Source organism: Stenella coeruleoalba (assembly GCF_951394435.1).
Source record: "Stenella coeruleoalba genome assembly, chromosome: 7".
NCBI lineage: Eukaryota > Metazoa > Chordata > Mammalia > Artiodactyla > Delphinidae > Stenella > Stenella coeruleoalba.
In genome coordinates, this window is record NC_137153.1 from 48,102,600 (window position 1) to 48,125,501 (window position 22,902).

At 44.1% G+C, this 22,902-nt stretch overlaps 1 protein-coding gene across 2 annotated transcripts in view; it reads left to right on the top strand.

The window, feature by feature from the left end:
* The window catches only part of MOB3B (MOB kinase activator 3B), a 154,064-nt gene that overhangs the window by 120,822 nt on the left and 10,340 nt on the right, over nt 1–22,902 (top strand). The window contains exon 3 of one of the 2 annotated variants that reach the window (XM_079927935.1): nt 4,102–4,461. The exons of the other annotated variant lie outside the window; for it this stretch is intronic. Within the exon in view, the coding sequence (XP_079784061.1) occupies nt 4,102–4,131 (30 nt within the window). The 3' untranslated portion in view covers nt 4,132–4,461. Of the gene's footprint in view, nt 1–4,101; nt 4,462–22,902 lie in introns of those variants that run through there. 2 annotated transcript variants of the gene reach the window in all.

Sequence of the window (22,902 nt, forward strand, 5' to 3'; positions counted from 1 at the left end):
CTCTTTCCTTAAGAATGGATTTTTAAAAATCTGGGTGCTTGAAAAGTCTTCACGTACAAGCCAAATACAGCCTTTAGGAACATTTCTCAGAAAATTCACACTACCTCTGCAGAAACCTCTTAAGCGCCTGCTGGAGTTCTTTAGTGGACTTAATACATGGTGGGTTCAGATAACTCCTGCAATGGCAAATTCATCCCTACAGAGCAAACTGCATAGGAGTTGTTTAAGCCACTCTCCCCGATAGGAAGGAACGTGTGTTGGCACTGCTGGATGCCTGCGATGAAGAGGAAAGCCATGGAACCCAATATTGTCTGGTTTTTGTTTGGTTTTGGGTTTTATTACGGTACGCGGGCCTCTCACTGTTGCGGCCTCTCCCGTTGTGGAGCGCAGGCTCAGCGGCCATGGCTCACGGGCCCAGCCGCTCCGCGGCATGTGGGAGCTTCCGGGACCGGGGCACGAAGCCGTGTCCCCTGCATCGGCAGGCGGACTCCCAACCACTGCGCCACCAGGGAAGTCCTGTCTGGTTTTTTTTTTTTGGTTTGGGTTTTTTCCCTCAGAACCAGTTGGTTTTTAGCCAGCCCATTGGCGCCACCCAGTGGGAAATCGCTAGAATACAGCTGTGAAGGCTTGTGGGCTTTTGCAGGGCGGATCCAACTGAGCCGTCCTTCCTCAAGTTTCAGACCTATTTCAACCATTCATTCCCTGTAAGAATGTTAAGAGGCCTCATAGTAAACAGTTTTTCTCCTGCATTTGAGGCTGCACGGTGTGGTGAGGAAAGCACTGGTCCTGGCTTTTCACAGACTAACTCAGTGGCTTTGCTTAAGTCCCATATCCTCTCTCAATCTTTTCCCTCTTCTGCTTTCCTTAAAAAAAAAAAAAAAAAAAAGCCTTCCATATTTCTTGTGTCTATAGTCTTTTAGTGGCATAATTGTTTTAGTATTTACCGATTGCACTTGTAACTCAAAGTGGCATCAGTCTGGATAAAGAAAACCTATCTCTTTGGCATTTTGAAAATTCAGGAACGATTGCAATTAATTGTTAATTAATATAAGTCAATATCACTCAGATGCATATTCATAAGAATGCCTCAGAGGCTTAAACCATGGTCATGTGGTGCAGTGGAAAGAGCTGGCCTTTGCATCCAGATAGATCTGAATTTAAATCTCTACTTCTGCCACTTTCTGTGTGACTTTGATAAGTTATTCTCTGTCTCTGTGCCTGTTTCCTCATCAGACCAATGGGGATGGCAAAGCTTACTTCACGGGATCAGGTAAGGGTTACATGAAGTGTTATCTGTAGAGCCATGAGGGACACCGAGACTAAACAACAGCAAACCTTGGTTTGATGGAAGCGACTGTTACCATTTAAGCTCGGCAGCTCACTGTCCACCATACCTGTTCACCCTGAGCACATCACTTCTGCTCTGAGGCCTGAATTCCTCTTCTGTCAAAGTTTTACAGAGGCAATGATAGTAATATAACCACCTGAAGCACCTGCAACTCATAGGGGCTTAACAAATGCTAGTTCCTTTCTTTCTGTAATCCTGACCCATTGCAAATAATGATGAGAATTAGTTATGAAGGCAAAGTTGTCTTCATCCCATGATCTCTCCTTCACTCTCTTGCTCTCACTCTTTCAAACACACCCACACACCCCCGCGCGCACACACACACACACACACACACACACTTTGTATTCCCACCTAATTCCCACCTAATTTTTCCCATCTCTGTCACAAAAAGTTAACCAAAAACACAAGAACCTTTGGAAGCTTAACAGAGGAACAGCAAATTCCTTTTCAGGTTGTCATCATCTATTTCCATCCCCCCACACCAGGTGCGTGGGTCCTTTTTCAAATAGTTGTGCGCTTACCTGTCTCCCCACCCCTGCGTCCCCATCCTGCCCCGGCCCCCCTGCTCCAGCCACAGCAGCATCAGATCCCTGGCGGGCTCCACCTCGACTGTGCTTCCCTCCAGCCACAACCCCTGTTCTCCAGTCCCCCTTCTCCCACCCTCACCTGTCAGACTCTTCCTCCTCTAGGTTGTGGAGTCCATCTCAGTGGGTACGTTATCAGAGAAGTCTTCTCAAGGCTCTGTCTTCCCAGCACACAGTGGCTGCTGCCATGTTTGTGCTTCTGGAGAGATCAGGAAAGGGAATGAATGCATACTCTGTCCATGAATACTTTTTAACCTTCCCACTCACCTCAAGTAGGCATCACTGGTCTGCTTCACAGATGAGGACACTGGGAGCCCATTCATTGCTGGATTGCACAAACATTTTATCCATCATCACTTGCCAGGCACTGGGGACACAGCACAGACCACAGACACAGCCCTTTTCTCCGTGGGTCTTACAGGCTCTTACAAGGGATGAATCCAGGAGGCAGGAGTGAAACAGAAAGACTATCCTGGTTGTGGAGAAGGGTGCTATGGAAGAGCAGAAGAGGAGGTGATGCCCTATCCTGGAGGTTCGGAAGGGTATCCCTAGAAAGGGGCCACTTCAGCTAAGACCCAAAGGCTCAGGGAGGTCACGCAGGGTGGTAGTGAGGGCAGAGTGGGATGGGTGGATTGGGTTCTACCATGCCTCATCTCCTCCTCTAGATATTAACATTTATGTCATTGTATTTTATACTGTTTTCTCCCTGATAGACTGTAGTTCCTTGAGAACAGTGACCTCATCTCCCAGGCACCTGGTCCATAGCACAAGTACGGAGCATAAGTAAATGGTCACTTAATTTTTCAATATACGTATCTCTACATAATTGCCTTGCTTAATATTATAAGGGTGCAAAAGTACCTAGATTCTGTTCTGTATATTTGGTTATTTTTTTAGCCAGCACATTGGTATCGTTTTCTAATCGAGTCTCTGAGCAGCTGGCCCGCCTATTCTCAAGCTCCTGTTACTCAGATGTTTCCTATTTGATAGGGGGCGCTGGAGGGTGAGCTGGGGTCAGCGTGCAAGAGAGGTAGCAGCTGGCGTCAGCTCTGCAGCAGGTGGACCTCAGAAGCGGCTCATTCATCTAACTAAAATATATGAAACGTGTCCTCCTAAATGCCACAAGGCACAAGTCTCCTTCCCAGCCTGCGATCCAGGACATTCTTAAGGATGAAAGAGGAGCTGCTGCCCTGTGCCAGGCACTATGCTAGTGAGGGTTTCTTCTTCCTGACACCTTGGAGCTCACAAGTAGAGCTAACCCACATGCCCGTCGCCCATGTGTGTGCACGCGCACACACACACACACACACACGTGTACAAACTGGCTTCTTGCATGCAGGCCTCCAGGTGGGCACAGGTGGGGGGCGTGGCTGATGCACGGTGGGAGGGGCGGGAGTGCCTGAAGGCCTCCCAGGCAGATCAGAGTCATCTTGCTGGAGTTGGGAAAATGAATGGCAATTAGCCAAGAGAGCAGGGCGTGATAGGAGCAGGCCACGGGCAAGGGTCTCGCCTGTGCAGAGCCCCAGAGAAGGAGAACAGATGGCACATTTGGGATCTATAAATGCCCACAAGAGCATTTATAGAAAGGCCAGCTGGTTGTGGTTGACTGTCAGACACATTGGGATAGTCTTCATTTCTATTAAGAAATGTCCTTCCTCCCACTTTTCTTGACTTGTACCTATCCTTCATTTTTTCATCTTTGACTGAAACTTACGTAAAGAGAAATTGTGCTCTACTGTAAGAAAAACAGCCGTCTAAATCCAATGATCATATCAACCAGTAAGTGATACTTCACTCCTGATGGGGAGACTGCTGGGAGTGGTGGAGACTAGGGCAAACTGGAGAGTGTATTCTGCATCTGAAGAGGACAGCAATTCTCAACTCAGCTGCCCAGTGGCTCCAGATCTTGCAATTTTTCCAAAACACAGAGCAACCTGGAATTTTGGCAAGTTAGCTGAGGTTTTTAAAACATTGCTTTGATTTAAAAAAAAAAAAAAAGCCTGCAGCCAGTGGAACACATCTGTATGCAGAGCCTTATTCCTGGGCCATGCTTGCAACCTCTGGCTTAAAGGCTCCAGAGGTTGCCAGGGTATTTTCAGAATCCTTCAACAAGTCATTGCTCTGCTTATAGTTACTCCTAACCATCCTTCTCCCCCTGCTTTCCAGAAAGAGATGACGAGCAGGATGTGTCACTAACGCCCCATCTTACCCTACGGAAGAAAGAGGAAAAGCTGTTTCCTCCTGGAGTCCCGGGCCGGCAGGAGGGAGACCTCCCTGGCTGAAAAGGCGCACCTACTTCCGGGAGCAGGCATGCTGGAGACCGGCGGTGACTCCTGAGAGATGTTCCCCGCTCACCTCGTGTGCTCTTAACCGTCTGAGCGCTGCTAGCCGTGACCTGTGGACCTGGCCAGGAGAGAAGGACGGCCCCTCACCCATCCTGGAGGAAGGAAGCCTCTGCACTTACATGCGTGTCGCAGTTCTGCCTGTGACCTGCCACCTAAGCTTTACTGGAATTCAGGTTTTGAGACTGAGATACTTACCTGTACTTTTCCACTTACCTGTCTCGTCAGCCGGCTGCCTTTTCTGTAACGTGTTTTCTGAGTACCCAGTGAATTTTGGAGCTCTGGACGCACAGCCAGTTTTTCTCTAACAAGCCTTCCTGTGCGGTCCCTGCAGGCTCTGGCCCTGATGCCGTGGTCTTGGCTGGGAGGTCCGTCCCACAGCATCAGTGCAGTTTCCCCCATAAGCAGTTTGACCAGGGACCACTCCACGGGGCGGCTTGTCTTGCCCCAGATAGGGTCTGCACACTTTCATTGCAGGGAGGAGACTGGTCTCTAGCCTAAGGCTAACTAGTTACCAGTTCACCCTCAACAGAATGTGCTTTTTATAACCACACCATTCCTTGTCTCTTCCGTTCAAGATATTTTTTTTTCCCTGATTTCCCCGAAGAGAGAAATAAAAGGAAGTTATAAATGACCAAGAATGATCAGCAGACGCCCTGAGCCAAATTAGTGCAGTGTTTGTTCATTATTAAAGGGTGTGGTGGCTATCTTCGAACAATACTGAAATTTCAGTGGAAAAAAAAAAACCCAACAAAAGTACAATGGGTCATTTGATGCCTGTAGCTCAAATGCCCCGCCCACTGATTCTTAATCGCCCCAGACGGCCCTCTGAGCTTCTAGATCCAGCCGATGTTTTCTTCCTCTTCCTCTGCGCTCTCCCTTCCTCTGCCTTATGATATTATGGCACAAAGTTAATTTCTGCCCGGAGGATGCTGGGGCCACAGTTGCCAAGGTAACGGTGGAGCTGGAGCCAACTTCCTTCTCCCATCCTTCCCAGTGTTTCTATCCCAGTAGACAGAATCATTCTCTGCTACATCCTGCCTTTTGAAAGCTAAGTGACTTTTAGCTGAAGCAATGTTGCCTTCTCTGATTCATTCGCAAAACCGTGGTGGTCATGAGAGCCTATGACTAGGGGGTGATGATACTTCCAGTGAGCATTTGAATTCGACAAAATAGCAGTTGGTGGAGGGATGTAGATAAGAATGTATTAGGGCATTTCAATGTAATACTGATTAAAGAATAACTCAACAGCTCTGATTTTGTTTCATTGCATGTAATGTGTTAAAACCATTTGGAGCTGCTGCGAGAGCCTAGAAAGGCATGACGTCTTTCTTGGTCCAAACAGAAAGGGTGAACTGTCTGGGCACCGTGGCATTCTGTGTTGACCTAACCCGGCAAACCGACCCTTGCTTTGTATCTCGTCAAAGTTGTCTCATGGAATCCAAGTGCTGCTACCTCTCTCCATATTGTTGCGCTCTGATCAACAACAAACGTACCTTTTTTGCTTTTTGTTTTTTTGCTTCCTAAGTAACTTCGAGAGGACAAGATAGGCGAAGATTTTTCTCAGCATCATTTTTGGCTGAAAGGATATCTGACTGTCCTAAGCATCTGGAGATCAGACAAATGAGCCCGTCTTCCCGACCCGTGCACGATGCAGTTAGTGCCACGTGGGAGTGTTGAGCAGTGAGACAGAGAAATGACAGCATGGAGCCCAGGCCCTGGGAGGAACTCTGAAGCTCTGCACAATGGAAAACACAGGAGTTTTGCATTAAAAAGTTGACTAAGTTGGGCTTCTCTGGTGGCACAGTGGTTGAGAGTCCGCCTGCCGATGCAGGGCACACGGGCTCGTGCCCCGGTCCGGGAAGATCCCACATGCCGCGGAGCGGCTGGGCCCGTGAACCATGGCCGCTGAGCCTGCCCGTCCGGAGCCTGTGCTCCGCAACGGGAGAGGCCACAACAGTGAGAGGCCCGCGTACCGCAAAAAAAAAAAAAAAAAAAAAAAAAAAGTGGACTAAGTTCCGGTATTTCAATAATGCCTGATCAAGTAGGATGCTGGACTCTGAAGACTTCTGTTATGAAGTCTTTTGAAGGTTATTTTCTGTTAACTGTTTGTGCATATGCAATTTCCACTCAATTAAAAAAAAATTCAGAGTTTTTTAAAACTTCTTGGAACAATTTCCCCCTGGTTGTATTGCTCGCTGCGCTAATCGGCACTGCTAGGGTAAGTGCTGGCAAACCACTCTTAGGTTTTAATTACAGACTGTTCCTATTCCCGTAGAACTTTGTTTGGCAAATTCTGAAGAAAATCATTACAGACGATCTTTTATCTCTTTGGCCTGACTACATCCTAAGTACCTCTCCTGGCAAATGGAGATCTGAGCTCCTGGCATCTCTTCAGGCATCTCCTACTCTCTGGGTCTGAGACTGACATCTTGCTTCTTCCTCCTAACCTGGCTCGCTCTCCCTCATTTCCCACTTTTTTTTTTTTAGTTGAGTAATACATGTATCGATGATTTTCTTTTTTTTTTTTTTGAGAAATGTCAAAGTGGAAATTTCAAAAAGGAAAGATTACAATGACATCCATATACCCGTAGTTGTCATTCTCTTTAGTTAATGGATTAGAGTCCTTCTTTTATGTATGTGTGAGGTGTGTGTGTACGTTGTGTGTGTGTGTGCGCGTGCGCGTATGTGCGTCTTTTATGACACTGACGTTAGTAAAGAGTTCTGGCTGGTTTGTTTGTAGAATGTTCCCCAATCTGGCATTTTTTTCTGATTGTTTCCTCATTGTTAGATTCAGGTTAAACATTTTTTAGCATGAATACTATGTAAGTGATGTGTTTCTTTCCTTTTGCATCATATCAGGAAGCATATAATGTCTAGTTGTCTCTTTTTATGATAAATATTAAGCTTGATCAGTGGGTTGAGGTGTTGTCTGCCTGATCTATTCATTATAAAGTCCCATAATTCATTATAAAGATCTGAAGTTCCGTGTGCATACATTTTATAGAGTGTGAGACTGTACGTATGTGCTTTCCTTTCCTAACATTCACAAAGAGGTCCAGGATCTCCAAAAGATTACAGCCATTGCAGTTAGATGATATCAGTGACAGAGAATTCATCTTTTCCCATTTAACAGAAGAGGACACAAAAAGTTTCCCTCTGCAGGTAATGCATGAGTATGCTGACTAATGAGAATTTGTGCGGTCCCTGAAGCCAGAGTTAAGACATATATAACTTTTTTTTCTCCCATCCTCAGTGACCTCCCATTCAGACCGATGGTTTATTTTAGAGAGCGTGCATTTTCATTGATGGTGATTGCCCAAGGGTGCAACAATTGATTTGGGTGGGGAGGAAATCTTATATATTACACTGGGTCATGGCCTGACCATAGTACATATACAGATGTGAAGTATATATGTCGTATTAAATTTCCGTAGGGATAGGGAGATGATTAGGAATAAAATGTCTAAAAAGGCTCTGTAGGAGGATGATAATTTTAAAAAATTGAGAAATACCCATCTGGAGTCAGTTTCTACTTCTGAGATTTCTCATTTTCTCTTCCTGGGGTGTTTGCTCATTTCTGAGCGCCAGGATGAATGGAAGCAACTTCGAGAGATTTCCTAAGCTATTCCTTCTACCCTCCCAAACCGCATCAATAATATTCCAGGTGAAAAACCAATTCTCCTCTCAACGATCTTCAGGCACAGAAATTCTGCAGCATCCTCTGGTATAACCCACAGACCAGATTCAATCTGAAATCCTTCCATTCAACTTGAGTTAAACTATTATCTATGCGTTTCAGCTCACCTTTTTTAGTATCCCACATTAAGATCCAAAGACTGTATAAGTAAAAACATACTAAATGAGAGCTTTATTTGCATGGCCACTAAATATTTGAAGACTGTTACCAGTTGTCTTTCAGCCTTCCTCCATTTATCATCTCCCAATGGTGGAATTCTCTTGGAAGTCTCGTTGCCCCACTGCTAACATTGCTGTACTTGAGCCTGAAACCTTCCCAAAGCTCTCCATGTCACTGTGCATTATGGATGTACCTAGCAGTGAACATTAAGAAATTACTGCACGCTGTCTCCAAACTATGTTGTGTCTTTGCTAACTCTTGACTTGATTTTATACACTTATAAATGTTCTTTTCTATTGTATTTGCCCGCACTAAATCCTTATCTATATTCTGTTCCGCCATTTTGCTTTTCTTCTTTAGCTTCCTTCCTTCCTACCTTTAGCGTTCCCTGTAAGATCACACTGAGTTATTTTGTTTTAATCCCCTCTTTAATTGGCAAAGCATTAGGGGACGTGGATAGAATTTCTCTTATCTTTTTGTGGTGATTATGTCATTCTGGTCATTAATGGAAGCACATCACTTCCTATGGTCTCTAACCTTACACCGCTTCCACACCCTATGGGTATCACACTGTGAGAACAAGAAATATCATAGGAAAAGTACAGCCACCAAGGAATGTGTACAAAGGCAAAATCACTAAAAGGAATCTGATGTGTCACTTGGTTAATACTGTTGTCCTTTGTGCTTTGATCATTTTCGTTCTTAATGAAATAGGTGATTCTTTCCTAGAATTAGTGAAACAAAGCGTGTTTTGGAACTAATGGGGTTTTTTTCCCTGCTTTTAAAAATATATCAACAAAAAAACTTATAACACGTTGTTTCCCTCTGGGCAGTTATTAATTCTGGGTAAGCAGTTTTCAATGAATAAATAAGGATTTTTGTAACTTTTAGAGGGAAGAGTCCATTTCTAATCTGACAGTTAAGCTGTTTTACTAGCTTTTAATGTTCTAATTTCAAAGTTTTTCAGTATCTTTTCTAATTGCATCAGAAAAAAGATTTAGCATATTTTTAGTTCCATTTGTGATTAAATTAAGGGTTTGGTTCTAAGAACAGACTAACAATGAAAAACAATTAAAATGCAAGATAAAACTAAAGGATATTTATGAAATCAGTTTTATGTGAGCTTAGGAATTCAAATGTTACAAATAAAAGACACATAACCATCTTCTATTTTGTCTTTTTTATGTGTTTGTTTTATTTCTTTAACAAGCATATTCTTCATCCTGCAATGATCCTGGAACAAATAAGTGAAAAGAAAGGTTCACTCTACACAAAACTAATTCAAAATTTATTTTAGAACACATGCCCATATTCGTATTTTAGCAGAAGTTCCTTTATTCTATTACAAATTTTCCCGGGAGGGTGTCATGCCTATTGTGTAGCTTCTCAACAGATTAATGTTGTACATCTTTTTTCTGGCAGTAGGATTCAGTATTAAGTTTGGTAACAGCCTGACATATAAAGGTAATAAGTCTAGATTATAGAAAAAACTCATCAAGCAGAGTAAACAGACCTCAGGTTTAATCTCAGGTTTGCCACTACCTTATCTGTATGACCTTGGGTAGTATATTGAATTGTTATGAACTGCAACTGGGGTCCTAGATTTGTTCCTACGTAGCTTATAATTATTTTTGGACACTGATGTACGATTAAAATATTAACATATTTGGAAAAGCAGAAACATGTAAATTCTATATACTTCTATATTATTGATATTAGTACATTTACAGTCACTGTGTAATCATTGTAAATGAGTCCAAAAGTAGCCCCTGTTCCTAATAGCAACAATAGAATACTATGTCTGACGAAAGCTGTTTGTGACGAGGTGATTTCTAGACACAGGGCAGTGAGGAACGAGATTTCTGGAACTCAATCACACACATAAGGGTTTCTCTGTTTCTCAGTTCCACTGTCTGAAATGTATCCCAAGAAGTGACAGAGAGGCGGGCTATGGATGGAATTTGTCCTGCAGGCGTGTTTTGTTGGACCTACGAAGATTGTAGTTGTTGTTGTTGTTTAACTAGTACCGACGTTTAAAAATCGGAAAATTTGGGCTTCCCTGGTGGCGCAGTGGTTGAGAGTCCGCCTGCCGATGCAGGCGATACGGGTTCATGCCCCGGTCTGGGAAGATCCCACATGCCGCGGAGTGGCTGGGCCCGTGAGCCATGGCTGCTGAGCCTGCGTGTACGGAGCCTGTGCTCCGCAAAGGGAGAGGCCACAACAGTGAGAGGCCCGCGTACCACAAAAAAAAAAAAAAAAAAAAAAAAATCGGAAAATTTGACACATGAAAATTTCTGGCTTCTCTCACAAAATCAGAAAATCTGGCCACACAAGGCTTTTGTTTTCAGGAATCGGCTGCGAAGTGGCGGACCCATTTTGATGGAGTTTCTCTCTAATGTACCACTGTCCTCTTACACTGGGATGCTTCACTCATGTACATTTCTTGCCACTCCCCTAAGGCATGTCAGGTCACAGCCCCTGCTTTACCATGTCTAGAGAGGCCCCTGAGGAAACCACTATTTTAATTTTCAAATGTGTCCCCATACACATTGAATACCTGGTGTATTATCATATTCTCCCTAGTAACCTACATTGTATTAATGATAATAAATGGAAAACTGTCTTAGAAGACAATAAATTCAAACCAGATGCCTTCAGTCCTTCCACCCAACAACAGCAAAATTGATACTCCCATAAGAAGTTTGCTTCCCGTGGACGCTAAGCTGATCATTAAATCTATGCAATCTTTCAATATCCTAAATTCTTAAATTTCAACTTTGCTTCCAAGCAGACTTCATTGCTACAGTGACCAAAATGATAAAGAACTGTCATTGGGAAGCAATCGTAGTGTCATTTATAACAACTACATATTTTATCTGAGTTTTCTATTTCGTGGTGAAGTAGATTTTAACAGAACACATTATTTTAACGGAAACTTCTTATTTTAATGCAGCATTCATCATCTAACTGAGTTTTAAGGAAGACAAAAAAAAAATCCCAGTACTTAATAAACTAAAACCCAAATGAGGACATCCAATTCAATCTAATTAAACTTTGATTGAGCTTATAAATATTACTGCATAGTAGATTAAGTTGAATAACTGCTCCGGAGGAAATCGTATCATATCACTGAGCTGTGACCTCACCTATAACCAAATCAGCAAAGGATAAGAGTGTAAGCATTTTCAAGAAATATATAGAACATAGAGGCACAAAGGTATCAGCAGAATCCTGCTTATTAACCCAGAAACAATATTTTGGATAACTGTTTCTCCATAACTGTGCATATAACGTCTCTACAATGATATATTTAGTATTGCTAAAAACTACATGCGGACATCCATCCATAAGAGGCAGCAGCATTTAGAAAAATCGTACATTGTGGCTTGTTTATTTATCTAAAGGCTAATTATTTCACTTAGGGCAAAGATGCTGAGGTCTTTTAGACAGGATGAAGTTTGGTGGGAGAAGTTAACATTGGCTGGACATGAGGAACTGGGCCGCCCACCCCTGCCCGGTCTGTGGATGAGAATATAGTCCCTTCTTTGCTCAAAGCCTCGGATTAAAAGCCTTCAGTTCCCCTCTCTCCCTCCACTCCTTGCTGGTGTCACACATGCTGGTCACATTCATACTTATGGCCTCTGCGCTGGCCATTCCCCTGCCTAGATGCTCTGCCCTCAAATACCCTCATGTCTAATTCCTTCTCCCCTCAAGTCTTTGCTTGAATGTCACCTTCTCACTGGGGCCTCTGCTGGTCACACCTGCCCACCAAGACTCACAGTCCCCCTTTCTCTGGGCAAATTTTCTTTTTCCCATAGCATCTATGTTGTGTAATTTATTTACTAGGTTTATTGTGTATTGTCTGTCTCCCCCAACTAGAGTACAAATTCCATGTCATCAGGGATCTCTGTTTTGTTGATTCATGTATACCTAGCACCTAGAGGAGAGTGTCTGGCACATAGTAGATGCTCAATAGACCTTTGATGAATGAATGAATGAATGAATGAATTCACATGGAAGACAAGTGCCTAATTAAGATCTGATGTCAGAGGGAGATTAATTAACAGCAATGTATAATAATGATAATATTAGATGCTACTAACACCAAACGTATACATTTGAGTGCATACTCTTAGCACACGCTAAGCGTTTTACTTGGATTATTTCATTTAATGGTCATGATGAGGTGGGTTATGATGAGCTATGCCACCATGAGGTGGGTTATCTATGTGTATCCCCATTTTAAAGTCAGAGTTACCTAAGTAATTTGCTTGAGATCACAAGCAAGAGAGTGACGTCACACAGGGCTGCTCCAGAGCCCACACTCTGCACTAAAGGAGTCACCCCCCCCCCCCCACCGTGAGGCATCATGGTCTTCCTCTCTATAGATACCGTGGCCACTTCATATAGCACTTCAGCCTTCAGTTTCTTTCCTGGCCATTTGTTAATGTGATTGTAGCAGTGCTTCTGTGACCAGTCCAGCTGTGGTCAGAAAGCATTTGTATTCACAAGATGTTCATTCACACGTACAGAGTGGACCCTTAGTCAGAGATCAGGTGGGACAACAGATCTAACGGGGACACCAAGAAGATCAGAATAACTGGTCCACAGAGTGTTGAGTGGTGTGAGGCCAAGACCAGAGGCCACGATGAGGTCCCTGAGTGGGCAGGGGACACAAGTCCAGGAGGAATCACCCAGGTTGGGAGCAGGGTGTTCCTATGATCAATTGAAATGGTACATAAGAAACTTCTAGGTCTTGCTCCCTGCTGTGAAATGGGAAGAATAAAAGCATGCATTTCACTCATCCTTAGAGGAAAACAAAAAGACTTTTAAGAATTAATAAACAGGACTTCCCTGGTGGCTCAGTGGTTGGGAATCCGCCTGCCAGTGCAGGGGATGCCGGTTTGAACCCTGGTCCGGGAAGATCCCACGTGCCACAGGGCAACTGGGCCGGTGCGCCACAACTACTGAAGTCCGCGCGCCTAGAGCCCGTGCTCCGCAACAAGAGAAGCCACCGCAGTGAGAAGCCCGCGCACTGCAACGAAGAGTAGCCCCCGCTCGCCGCAACTAGAGAAAGCCTGCGTGCAGCAACAAAGACCCAACACAGCCAAAAATAAATAAATTTTAAAAAAGAGTTAATAAACAGAAACACCCAACGCAGAAGATTAGCTTTGACAATAAGAAATTTGAGAAACTATCACAGTTAATTTTTGCTTTTTCTTCTCTATGAAAAAAATTAATGCATTAATTCTCCAGCCATAATGTAAAATATGTGGTTACAGGAACTATTAGAAATATACAGCCGAGAGGCTAGAGCAAAGAGCGGCTGAGGGATTTATTTATGCATGTATTCCATGGGCTAATTTAGAAATGAATAGGAAACACACTGAATTTGAAAAGCAGCCTCCATTCCATCCACCTGACTTATGCAGCTTCCTCTGAGGTCACCAGGAGTCGTGCAGAGCATAAATGTTTACAAGTTCCTGGTTCCACCGGGAGATCTTTAATATGTCAGGACATAATGCTGGCCTATGTTTTAAGGCTGGATGAAATTAGTATGCTGCGATGAGATGAATGACGTTTACCTTGCCGTTCCTAGGGCTCCGTGGATATTATCCGTGAAATGATTCAACCTCCAAACATAGCAGCATTTGTCAAAAGAGTGAGTAGTGGGAGTATTTTTTTTTAATAGTAAATCATTAGATTCAGCAATAATTGAACCAAGAAAGTTAAAGAAAATTCATTCAAAAGGTGAACCCCATTTCACACTCCTAGGAAGAATTTTTAACACATTTCCAACCTTAGCGTGGGCTTCCTGAGGTTGTGCAGAAAACACCGGGTGTAGCTTTGGTATTAAGTACTAACAGGGCATTATCTAGACATTGAATTCAGTAAAACCCTGTAAGCATATGGATTTGAAATATAAGAAATAAACAATTGCAAGTCCAGAAAGTTCCTAAGAGCTGTAAGCTGTAAGTTATTGCCACGTTAACATTCAGGAAAAAAGATTGTGCTGCCCTTGGGCTCGTGGCATTGCATTGAAATTTGCGTTCTCTCTCCTAAGTGACTGAAAAAGGACTTCGGAGCGACTCAGATAGAGACACGTGAAGGGAAGGTACCCAAGCCCCTCACCCACTGCCGAGAGGAAGAGAAAATAAACAAGGGAATTTTTACATGAACATTCTCTGGTGCTCATAGATTCCTGTTACGTGTGGGAAAGGACTAGAAACAAATGGGTGTGCTGAGTGCTTTCAAGGGAGTTAGGAGGACATTTTGGGGGGAAGAAGGGCTAGGAATTAATTTACTGAGAATCTACTTTGTGCCAAGCACTGTGTTTGGTACTTGACATATCTCCTCCCATCCCCTTCTCACAACTGTTCCCTGAGGGAACTATTGGTGACAACAGCTATCCGTAATCTGTTGCAGATGTGGTGACCGAGCGAGCGCAGTGGCTGGGGAGCTGGGATGAGGCCTTGCTCTCATCCAGTGCTAGGCATCGTGCCAAGCATTTTACTCTGATTATCTGAATTAATCCTCACTCCAGTCCTTGGGGTAGATACTATTGTTATTATTCCCATTTTACAGATGAGGAAACTGAGGTTGAGGGGCAAGAATCTTTTTCAAGGTCATGCAGCTAGTTAGTGGTGGAGCTGGGATTTGAAACCAGGCAGTCTGTCTCCAGACCCCCGGCTCTTCATCACTAGGTTACATCGCTCCAACACACACACTTCAGCTATTAAAAAGTTATTCCTCCTTTTCCCTTGTTCACTTGCTACCCTGGTGACAAAGCTTCTTTCACCATGAGGGTCAAAACATGAGTCACCCCTGAAAAGCCCAGAGGAATCTGGGGAAGCAGCGATGAGGAAGTTACACAGGTGAGATGAATGCCTGCTGCACAGAACAGAAAGGGTGAATCTGATGAAAATGCCCCTGAAAGTTAAGATCGTCAAACCGATGGGTCAAAGGGAGGAAACAAGTGGGCTTAATGCCCAAGCGGCTGCCGATGCGCAGCCAGCTGCTGCCTGGGGAAGAAAACCTGGCTTCGGAAGCCCAGCCTCTGCCAGCTTCAGAAGAGCAGCCAGGGGTACAATCGCCCCTCTGATCCAGAGGGGTTCACACCTTCCAGTTGTCCCCCAAACAGTTTCCTTTCTGATCAGACTTAGTCTTGCAGGGATGACTAGTACATACCAAGGAACAGGCAAGACTGGAAAATAGGGAAATTCAGCCCAAGTCATCAGGCGAGCACCTCCCTGCTAGTGCTGAGCGCTCTCAAGGGCCCTTCGTCAACCTAGTAACGGACTCACGGATGCTGTCATTTTGCAGATTTCACTGGGGCAGGAGAACGGAAGCCTCAGCTCCTTTGCTTTGGGCTGGGTGCCCTCATCTGTCTTTGCTTTTTCCCATCCCTGGGTTCAGAAGCCCTTAGAGAAGAAATAATTTTCCCCATTTATGTGCACTTCTTCAGCATCCATCCTTGTACCAATCGCGTCTGATAACTACTAAGATGTGATTTGCCTTAAGGCCAGCTGGGAGAGATCTATGGACACGAAGGAGACATCTGATAACTGCTAGAGTTCAAATACAGCCGATCCGTGAATACGGAGTGGACAAAGCAGCTAGTTCCAATGGAAAGCTTTTGCCAAAACAGACTATGTAGTCTGGCTAGCAGAAACGGCAAGTGTTCATTCAGAAAAATTGGAAACCAAACTGTGCCCTTTTCTCTACCACGCTTAGATTGCCCTGAAGGGGAGATTTATTTCAATGAGATTATGGAAAGACAAAATAGCAGATAAGATTCAGCAACTTAGGGGAAAGATTTGACCAAACTCTTATTAGAAAATTAGGGACTTCCCTGGCTGTCCAGTGGTTGAGAATCCGTGCTTCCACTGCAGGGGGCGCGGGTTTGATCGTTGGTCAGGGAACTAAGATCCCGCATGCAGCTCAGCACAGCCTAAATTAATTAATTAATCAATTAATTAAAAAAAGAAAATTAGCCTCAGAGTCACAGAGGCCCCTCTTCCTCCACTGGCACGGCCTCTGCCTGTCCCTAGGCTCCCCTTCCTCGTGCCCCAAACACTACAAAAGCCAGGAGACACTCTCCTTGCCTCCAAATCCCCTCTCCCCTCCCACTCTTCACAAACTGAAGCCAGGCTGCTCTTTCTAAATCCCAGACCTGTGGCCCTTCCCCCCACCCCTCAGTGCTCTTCCCTGGCAGCCCACCACCACCAGCAGGAACCAGACTCTTTAGCGAGGCCCCGAGGCAGTCTTCTCACAAGTTAGAAAGAATGGCCAACAACCCTTGCACTCATCCTCCGTTTTTTGGATTTCGTAGCCTAGAAAGTTTAATATGAAACAACAGAGTGATTTAGGGATGCTCTCCTCACCATCTCTCCTCACCCTTATTTCATAGAAGAAAGAACATTTCAACACCCAAAGAGGAGAAAGAGTAGATCTGGGAATAAAAGCCCATCCTTCAGGTTTCCCTAGCGTAGTGAAAGCGTTTACACCTGCAGCGGCATGCTGGCTGATGCGCTGGGGTTGTAACGCAGGTGTTTGAAATAGCCACGTGCTGTTTTTGTGAGTTTGTTTGGTGCTGATGGTGGCAGGTTTTCCTGGCGAGACCTGAATGCCTAGAGGCACTTGATTGCTTGGGTAGCACAACCTTTCAATGCCTGGCCACTCCGCCTGTGATCCTGCCGGCCTGACCATCTGTAAGAAGAAGTACAGGGAGCCTGCCTTCCAGGACAGCCTGGGGACGAGCACACAGCCCGCCCTACCTGCTACCACTGCTTCCACGTGACCTGAAGGACAGAACTGCTGTGGCCGCCCCCAGAGGTGGGAAATGGCTCCCTTTACCTGAGACCCTCAAGATTACTGAGATTGCCTCACCCTCCCTTCCCTGCCACTAGCCCACCCCTGCCTAGAGGACCAAGAACTGGAATCAAGCCTCCTCTATGGCTAAGGAGCCTCCGTACGCCCCACCCACACCCCTAGGTGATCTCAGGTAGGAGACAGGCAGCAATAAAGGTAGTTTGGGGGCTTCCCTGGTGGCGCAGTGGTTAAGAATCTGCCTGCCAATGGAGGGGATACAGGTTCGAGCCCTGCTCCGGGAAGATCTCACATGCCGCGGAGCAACTAAGCCCGTGCGCCACAACTACTGAGCCTGCGCACTAGAGCCCGCAAGCCACAACTACTGATCCCATGTGCCACAACTACTGAAGCCCGCCCGCCTAGAGCCCGTGCTCTGCAACAAGAGAAGCCACCATTATGGGAAGCCGGCGCACCGCAACGAAGAGCAGCCCCCGCTCGCCGCAACTAGAGAAAGCCTGTGCGCAGCAACGAAGACCCAACGCAGTCAAAAATAAATAAATAAATAAGTTTATTTTAAAAAAGGATAGTTTGCATGCTAGCCAGAGTCTGGGTCTGGGTTTCTCTCTAAATGTTTCCAGAGGAACTATTATTGGCTCCATCCCTGGAACTGAATCCTTGATCAGAATAAAACTCATAGGATCTAAGCTGGATATTGAAGAAGTTGAGAGGGTAGAGGGCTGCCAGATACAGAGGAAGCAGAGAGGACAGGAAATGAGAGAGTCCCATCGGGTGGAAGAACAAGGAGGGCGGGAGCATTTGAATTAGAGCATGGCCGGGAGAAAAGGTTGTGCTCAGAGAGTGATCTCTTTGAATTTAAGGTTCCAATTTTATTTATTGGAATATTTAGTTACTGAATAACTAAATACACCAACACAGTGATGTAAAAGCAACACCTCTCTTATCCTGTCTCATGATTTTGTGGGTCATGGACTCAGGCAGGGCCCAGCTGGGCAATTCTGCTCCACTGATGGCAGTCACGTGATGAGGTTCAGCTGGTGGCTGGGCTGATGGGTAGAGCCAAGGTGGTGTCACTCAGGTGCCTGATGCTTTGCAGGGACGGCCAGAAGACTGGGCTCAGCCGGGCCCCTCTCCTTCCGCATGTAGTCTCAGGTCCTCACCGTGGGTTGTCTCCAGTAAGGTACCCCTTATGTGGCAGCTCCGGGCTTCAGAGCTAATATTCCAAGAGACAGGAGTGAAACTGCCAGCCCCTTAAGGCCTGGGTCAAATTTTCTTCTTAGTTCTAATACTGAGTAGACTCTTAAATTTTCTGAGTAAACCATCTTGCCACCTGTGAATAATGACAGTTTTGTTTCTTCCTTCCCAATCCTTACGTTTTCTATTTTGTTTTCTTGCCTTATTGCACTAAACAGCACCTCTGGTACAGGTTTAGTAAAAGCACCTACATATTTACTGTTTGGTCTTTACAGAATATTTACCAATCTATGCTTTAGACCATAGGTTTAAGTGTGAAAAAAAGAATCGTGAAAGAACTAGGACAAAAAGGTTTATTTTTAAAATAACCTCAGAGTGGGGAGGGATAAACTAATTTAAATAAGAAATGGCATGGTACTTCTTACAAAAAAATAAATAGGTATGAATTGAGGGGAGGGAGGGAAGGTGGAAGGGGAAATAAACTAAAGAGTGGAGGAAGGCTGATTGGATGCAGCTTGTGGGATGATAAAGAAGAGAGTTATTTTAGGAAACACTAAAGGAGTGTTGGGGAGAAATTTGGATAAAGAATATTTTAAGGAAGTTTTACACTGTATCGTATTATGTAGTATTTTGTATTCCCTTTTCGTGGTCTCTTTATGAGACCTCTCTCAAGGCACATCTTACTTTACAAACTTCTAATAAGACATTAGACTTTACAACTAAGCTTTGTTTACTGTGTGCCAGTCACTGTGCCAAGGGATTGACATGCCACATCTCATTCAATGATTATAATAACTCCATGGGGTGAGTGCCATCATTTCCCCCACTTTACTGATGAAAAAACTGAGTCTCAAAGAGATGAAATATTTTGCTCAAGGTCCAACTGATAGTAAGTAAAGGAGCAGAGATGTGAACCCAGATCACCAGACTCAATGCCAGGACTCTTAACCACTATATATTTCTCCTGGTATTGGCCTTTTCATGGTATCAGAGAAAGGATATGGCAGCTTGTGAGTAGATAGATGCTCATTCTGAGCTCCTGGAATGGAACCAGGACAAGGTAAGTGTTGGCCAGGCTTTCCTGGAGGCAGCTGGCACACTATTCTGCAGTATTCATCTGGAGGAAGGGAATGCATTAATGTTAGTAGGAGTAATAAAGTAAATTAATTCAGAGGCATGAGTGTTTGTCATCAGGACACAGGAGAAAAGAACAGGAAACTGCAGAATATTGACCTCCTTGCAACCACACAAGTGAGGTGAGCCAAGAGCAAGCAGGAATCTAAGTCACAGTAGAGCCTGAACTGAGCAAGTGCTCCCCTTGGTTGCCCTGACAATGGGACCTCCTTCCATTAAAATGTTATTATGATGTGGAAAGACACATGCATACAAAGTAAACAGTAATTCGGTGCAGAGCAAAAGTGTCAGGGAGGAGTTTGGGAGGAGTTTGTGTAACAGATAGAGGATCAGACCTTAAGGGAAAGAATTTCACTTATGTATTAAAAAGTTGATGTTTCTCAGGATGGCTTGGGTTCTGCAGACCTTATTGTCCACGTAAACAATAAGCTATACACCTGCAGTTTTGTGCTGCCTCACCTCTCCTGCCTGATGCCCTCACTGTACGGAAGGACAACCCTAGGAAGCAGAGTGGGCAGGTCTGTAAGAACCATGCACCAGGGTCCATTTCCAGGCTCTCTTTGTTCCATTGGACAAAGGACAGGGCAGCACAATCCTACCGGGCCTGTAGCACGTTCTCCATGAGTTTTTATTAGGATGGCCTTTTGCCAATATCCCCAACTTAGTCTCCAAATCACTCAGTCCTTCAGCTTATAAAATGGTTTGTTATAAGAAACAGTCCTATGAAATTCATTAATGAGCCTCACAGAAGTTTTTTTTCAGCATTTATTTTAGCACCTACTATGTGCAAGGGTCTGCAGATACAGCAGTAAATAAGATACACTGGGTCTCACAGAGCTTATATTCTAGCAAGGGGAGATTATCAGGAAACATTATTTGCATGCAAATAACTCCTTATCATCAGGATGAATCCTCCAAGGGTAAGCTCAAGGCATTATATAAGAACAGGAGAACCTGGATTTGGCTCAAGATGGTGGAGTAGAAGAACGTGTGCTCACTCCCTCTTGCGAGAGAACTGGAATCACAACTAACTGCTGAATAATCATGACAGGAAGACACTGGAACTCACCAAAAAAGATGCCCCACATCCAAAGACAAAGGAGACGCCACAATGAGACAGTAGGAGGGATGCAATCACAATAAAATCAAATCCCATAACTGCTGGGTGGGTGACTCACGAACTGGAGAACAATTATACCACAGAAGTCCACCCACTGGAGTGAAGGTTCTGAGCCCCACGTCAGGGTTCCCAAACTGGGGTCCAGCAACGGGAAGAGGAATCCCCAGAGAATCAGACGTTGAAGGCAAGTGGGATTTGATTGCAGGACTTTGACAGGACTGGGGGAAACAGAGACTCCACTCTTGGAGGGCACACACAAAGTAGTGTGCACATTAGGACCGAGGGGAAAGGAGCAGTGACCCCATAGAGACTGAACCAGACCTACCTGCTAGTGTTGGAGGGTCTCCTGCAGAGGCAGGGGATGGCTGTGGCTCACCATGGAGACAAGGAAACTGACAGCAGAAGTTCTGGGAAGTACTCCTTGGCATGAGCCCTCCTGGAGTCCACCATTAGCCCCACCAAAGAGCCTCTAGCCTCCAGTGCTGAGTCACCTCAGGCCAAACAGCCAACAGGGAGGGAACTCAGCCCCACCCATCAGCAGACAAGTGGATTAAAGTTTTACTGAGCTCTGCCCACGAGAGCAACACCCAGCTCTACCCACCACCAGTTCCTCCTATCAGGAAGCATGCACAAGCCTCTTAGATAGCCTCATCCACCAGAGGGCAGACAGCAGAAGCAAGAAGAACTACAGTCCTGCAGACTGTGGAATTAAAACCACATTCACAGAAAGATAGACAAAATGAAAAGGCAGAGGACTGTGTACCAGATGAAGGGACAATATAAAACCCCAGAAAAAAAAAATAAATGAAGTGGAGATAGGCAACCTTCCAGAAAAAGAATTCAGAATAATGATAGTGAAGATGATCCAGAGCCTTGGAAAAAGAATGGAGGCAAAGATTGAAAAGATGGAAGAAATGTTTGACAAAGACCTAGAAGAAATAAAGAACAAAGAGAGATGAACAATACAATAACTGAAATGAAAAATACACTAGAAGGAATCAATAGCAGAATAACTGAGGCAGAAGAATGAATAAGTGACCTGGAAGACAGAATGGTGGGAGTCACTGCCATGGAACAGAATAAAGAAAAAAGAATGAAAAGAAATGAAGACAGCCTAAGAGACATCTGGGACAACATTAAGTGCACCAACATTTGCATTGTAGGGGTCCCAGAAGGAGAAGATAGAGAGAAAGGACCTGAAAAATATTTGAAGAGATTATAGTCAAAAACTTTCCTAACATGAGAAAGGAAATAGCCACCCAAGTCCAGGAAGCACAGAAAGTCTCAAACAGGATAAACCCAAGGAGAAACATACCAAGACACATAGTAATCAAATTGACAAAAATTAAAGACAAAGAAAAATTATTAAAACCAACAAGGGAAAAACAACAAATAACATAAAGAGGAATTCCCATAAGGTTAACAGCTGATTTCTCAGCAGAAACTCTACAAGCCAGAAGGGAGTGGCATGATATATTTAAAGTGATGAAAGGGAAGAAACTACAACCAAGATTACTCTACCCGGCAAGGGTCTCATTCAGATTTGATGGAAAAATATAAAGCTTTACAAATAAGCAAAAGCTAAGAGAATTCAGCACCACCAAACCAGCTCTACAACAAATGCTAAAGGAACTTCTCTAAGTGGGAAACACAAGAGAAGAAAAGGACCCACCAAAACCCAAAGCAATTAAGAAAATGGTAATAGGAACATACATATTGATAATTACCTTAAATGTGAATGGATTAAATACTCCAACCAAAAGACACAGGCTCGCTGAATGGATACAAAAACAAGACCCATATATTTGCTGTCTACAAGAGACCCATTTCAGACCTAGGGACACATACAGACTGAAAGTGAGGAGATGGAAAAAGATATTCTATGCAAATGGAAATCAAAAGAAAGTTGGAGTAGCAATACTCATAGCAGATAAAATAGATTTTAAAATAAAGAATGTTACAAGAGACAAGGAAGGACACTCTATAATGATCAAAGAATCAATCCAAGAAGAAGATATAACAACTATAAATATATATGCACCCAACATAGGAGCACCTCAATACATAAGGCAAGTGCTAACAGCTATAAAAGCGGAAATCAACAGTAACACAATAATAGTGTGGGACTTTAACACCTCATTTACACCAATGGGCAGATCATCCAGACAGAAAATAAGGAAACACAAGCTTTAAATGACACAGAGACCAGATAGATTTAATTGATATTTATAGGACATTCCATCTGAAAACAGCAGATTACACTTTCTTCTCAAGTGCACATGGAACATTCTCCAGGATAGATCACATCTTGGGTCACAAATCAAACCTCTGTAAATTTAAGAAAATTGAAGTTGTATCAAACATCTTTTCTGACCCCAATGCTATGAGACTGGAAATCAATTACAGGAAAAAAAATGTAAAAAACACAAATACATGGAGACTAAACAGTGCACTACTAAATAACCAAGAGATCACTGAAGAAATCAAAG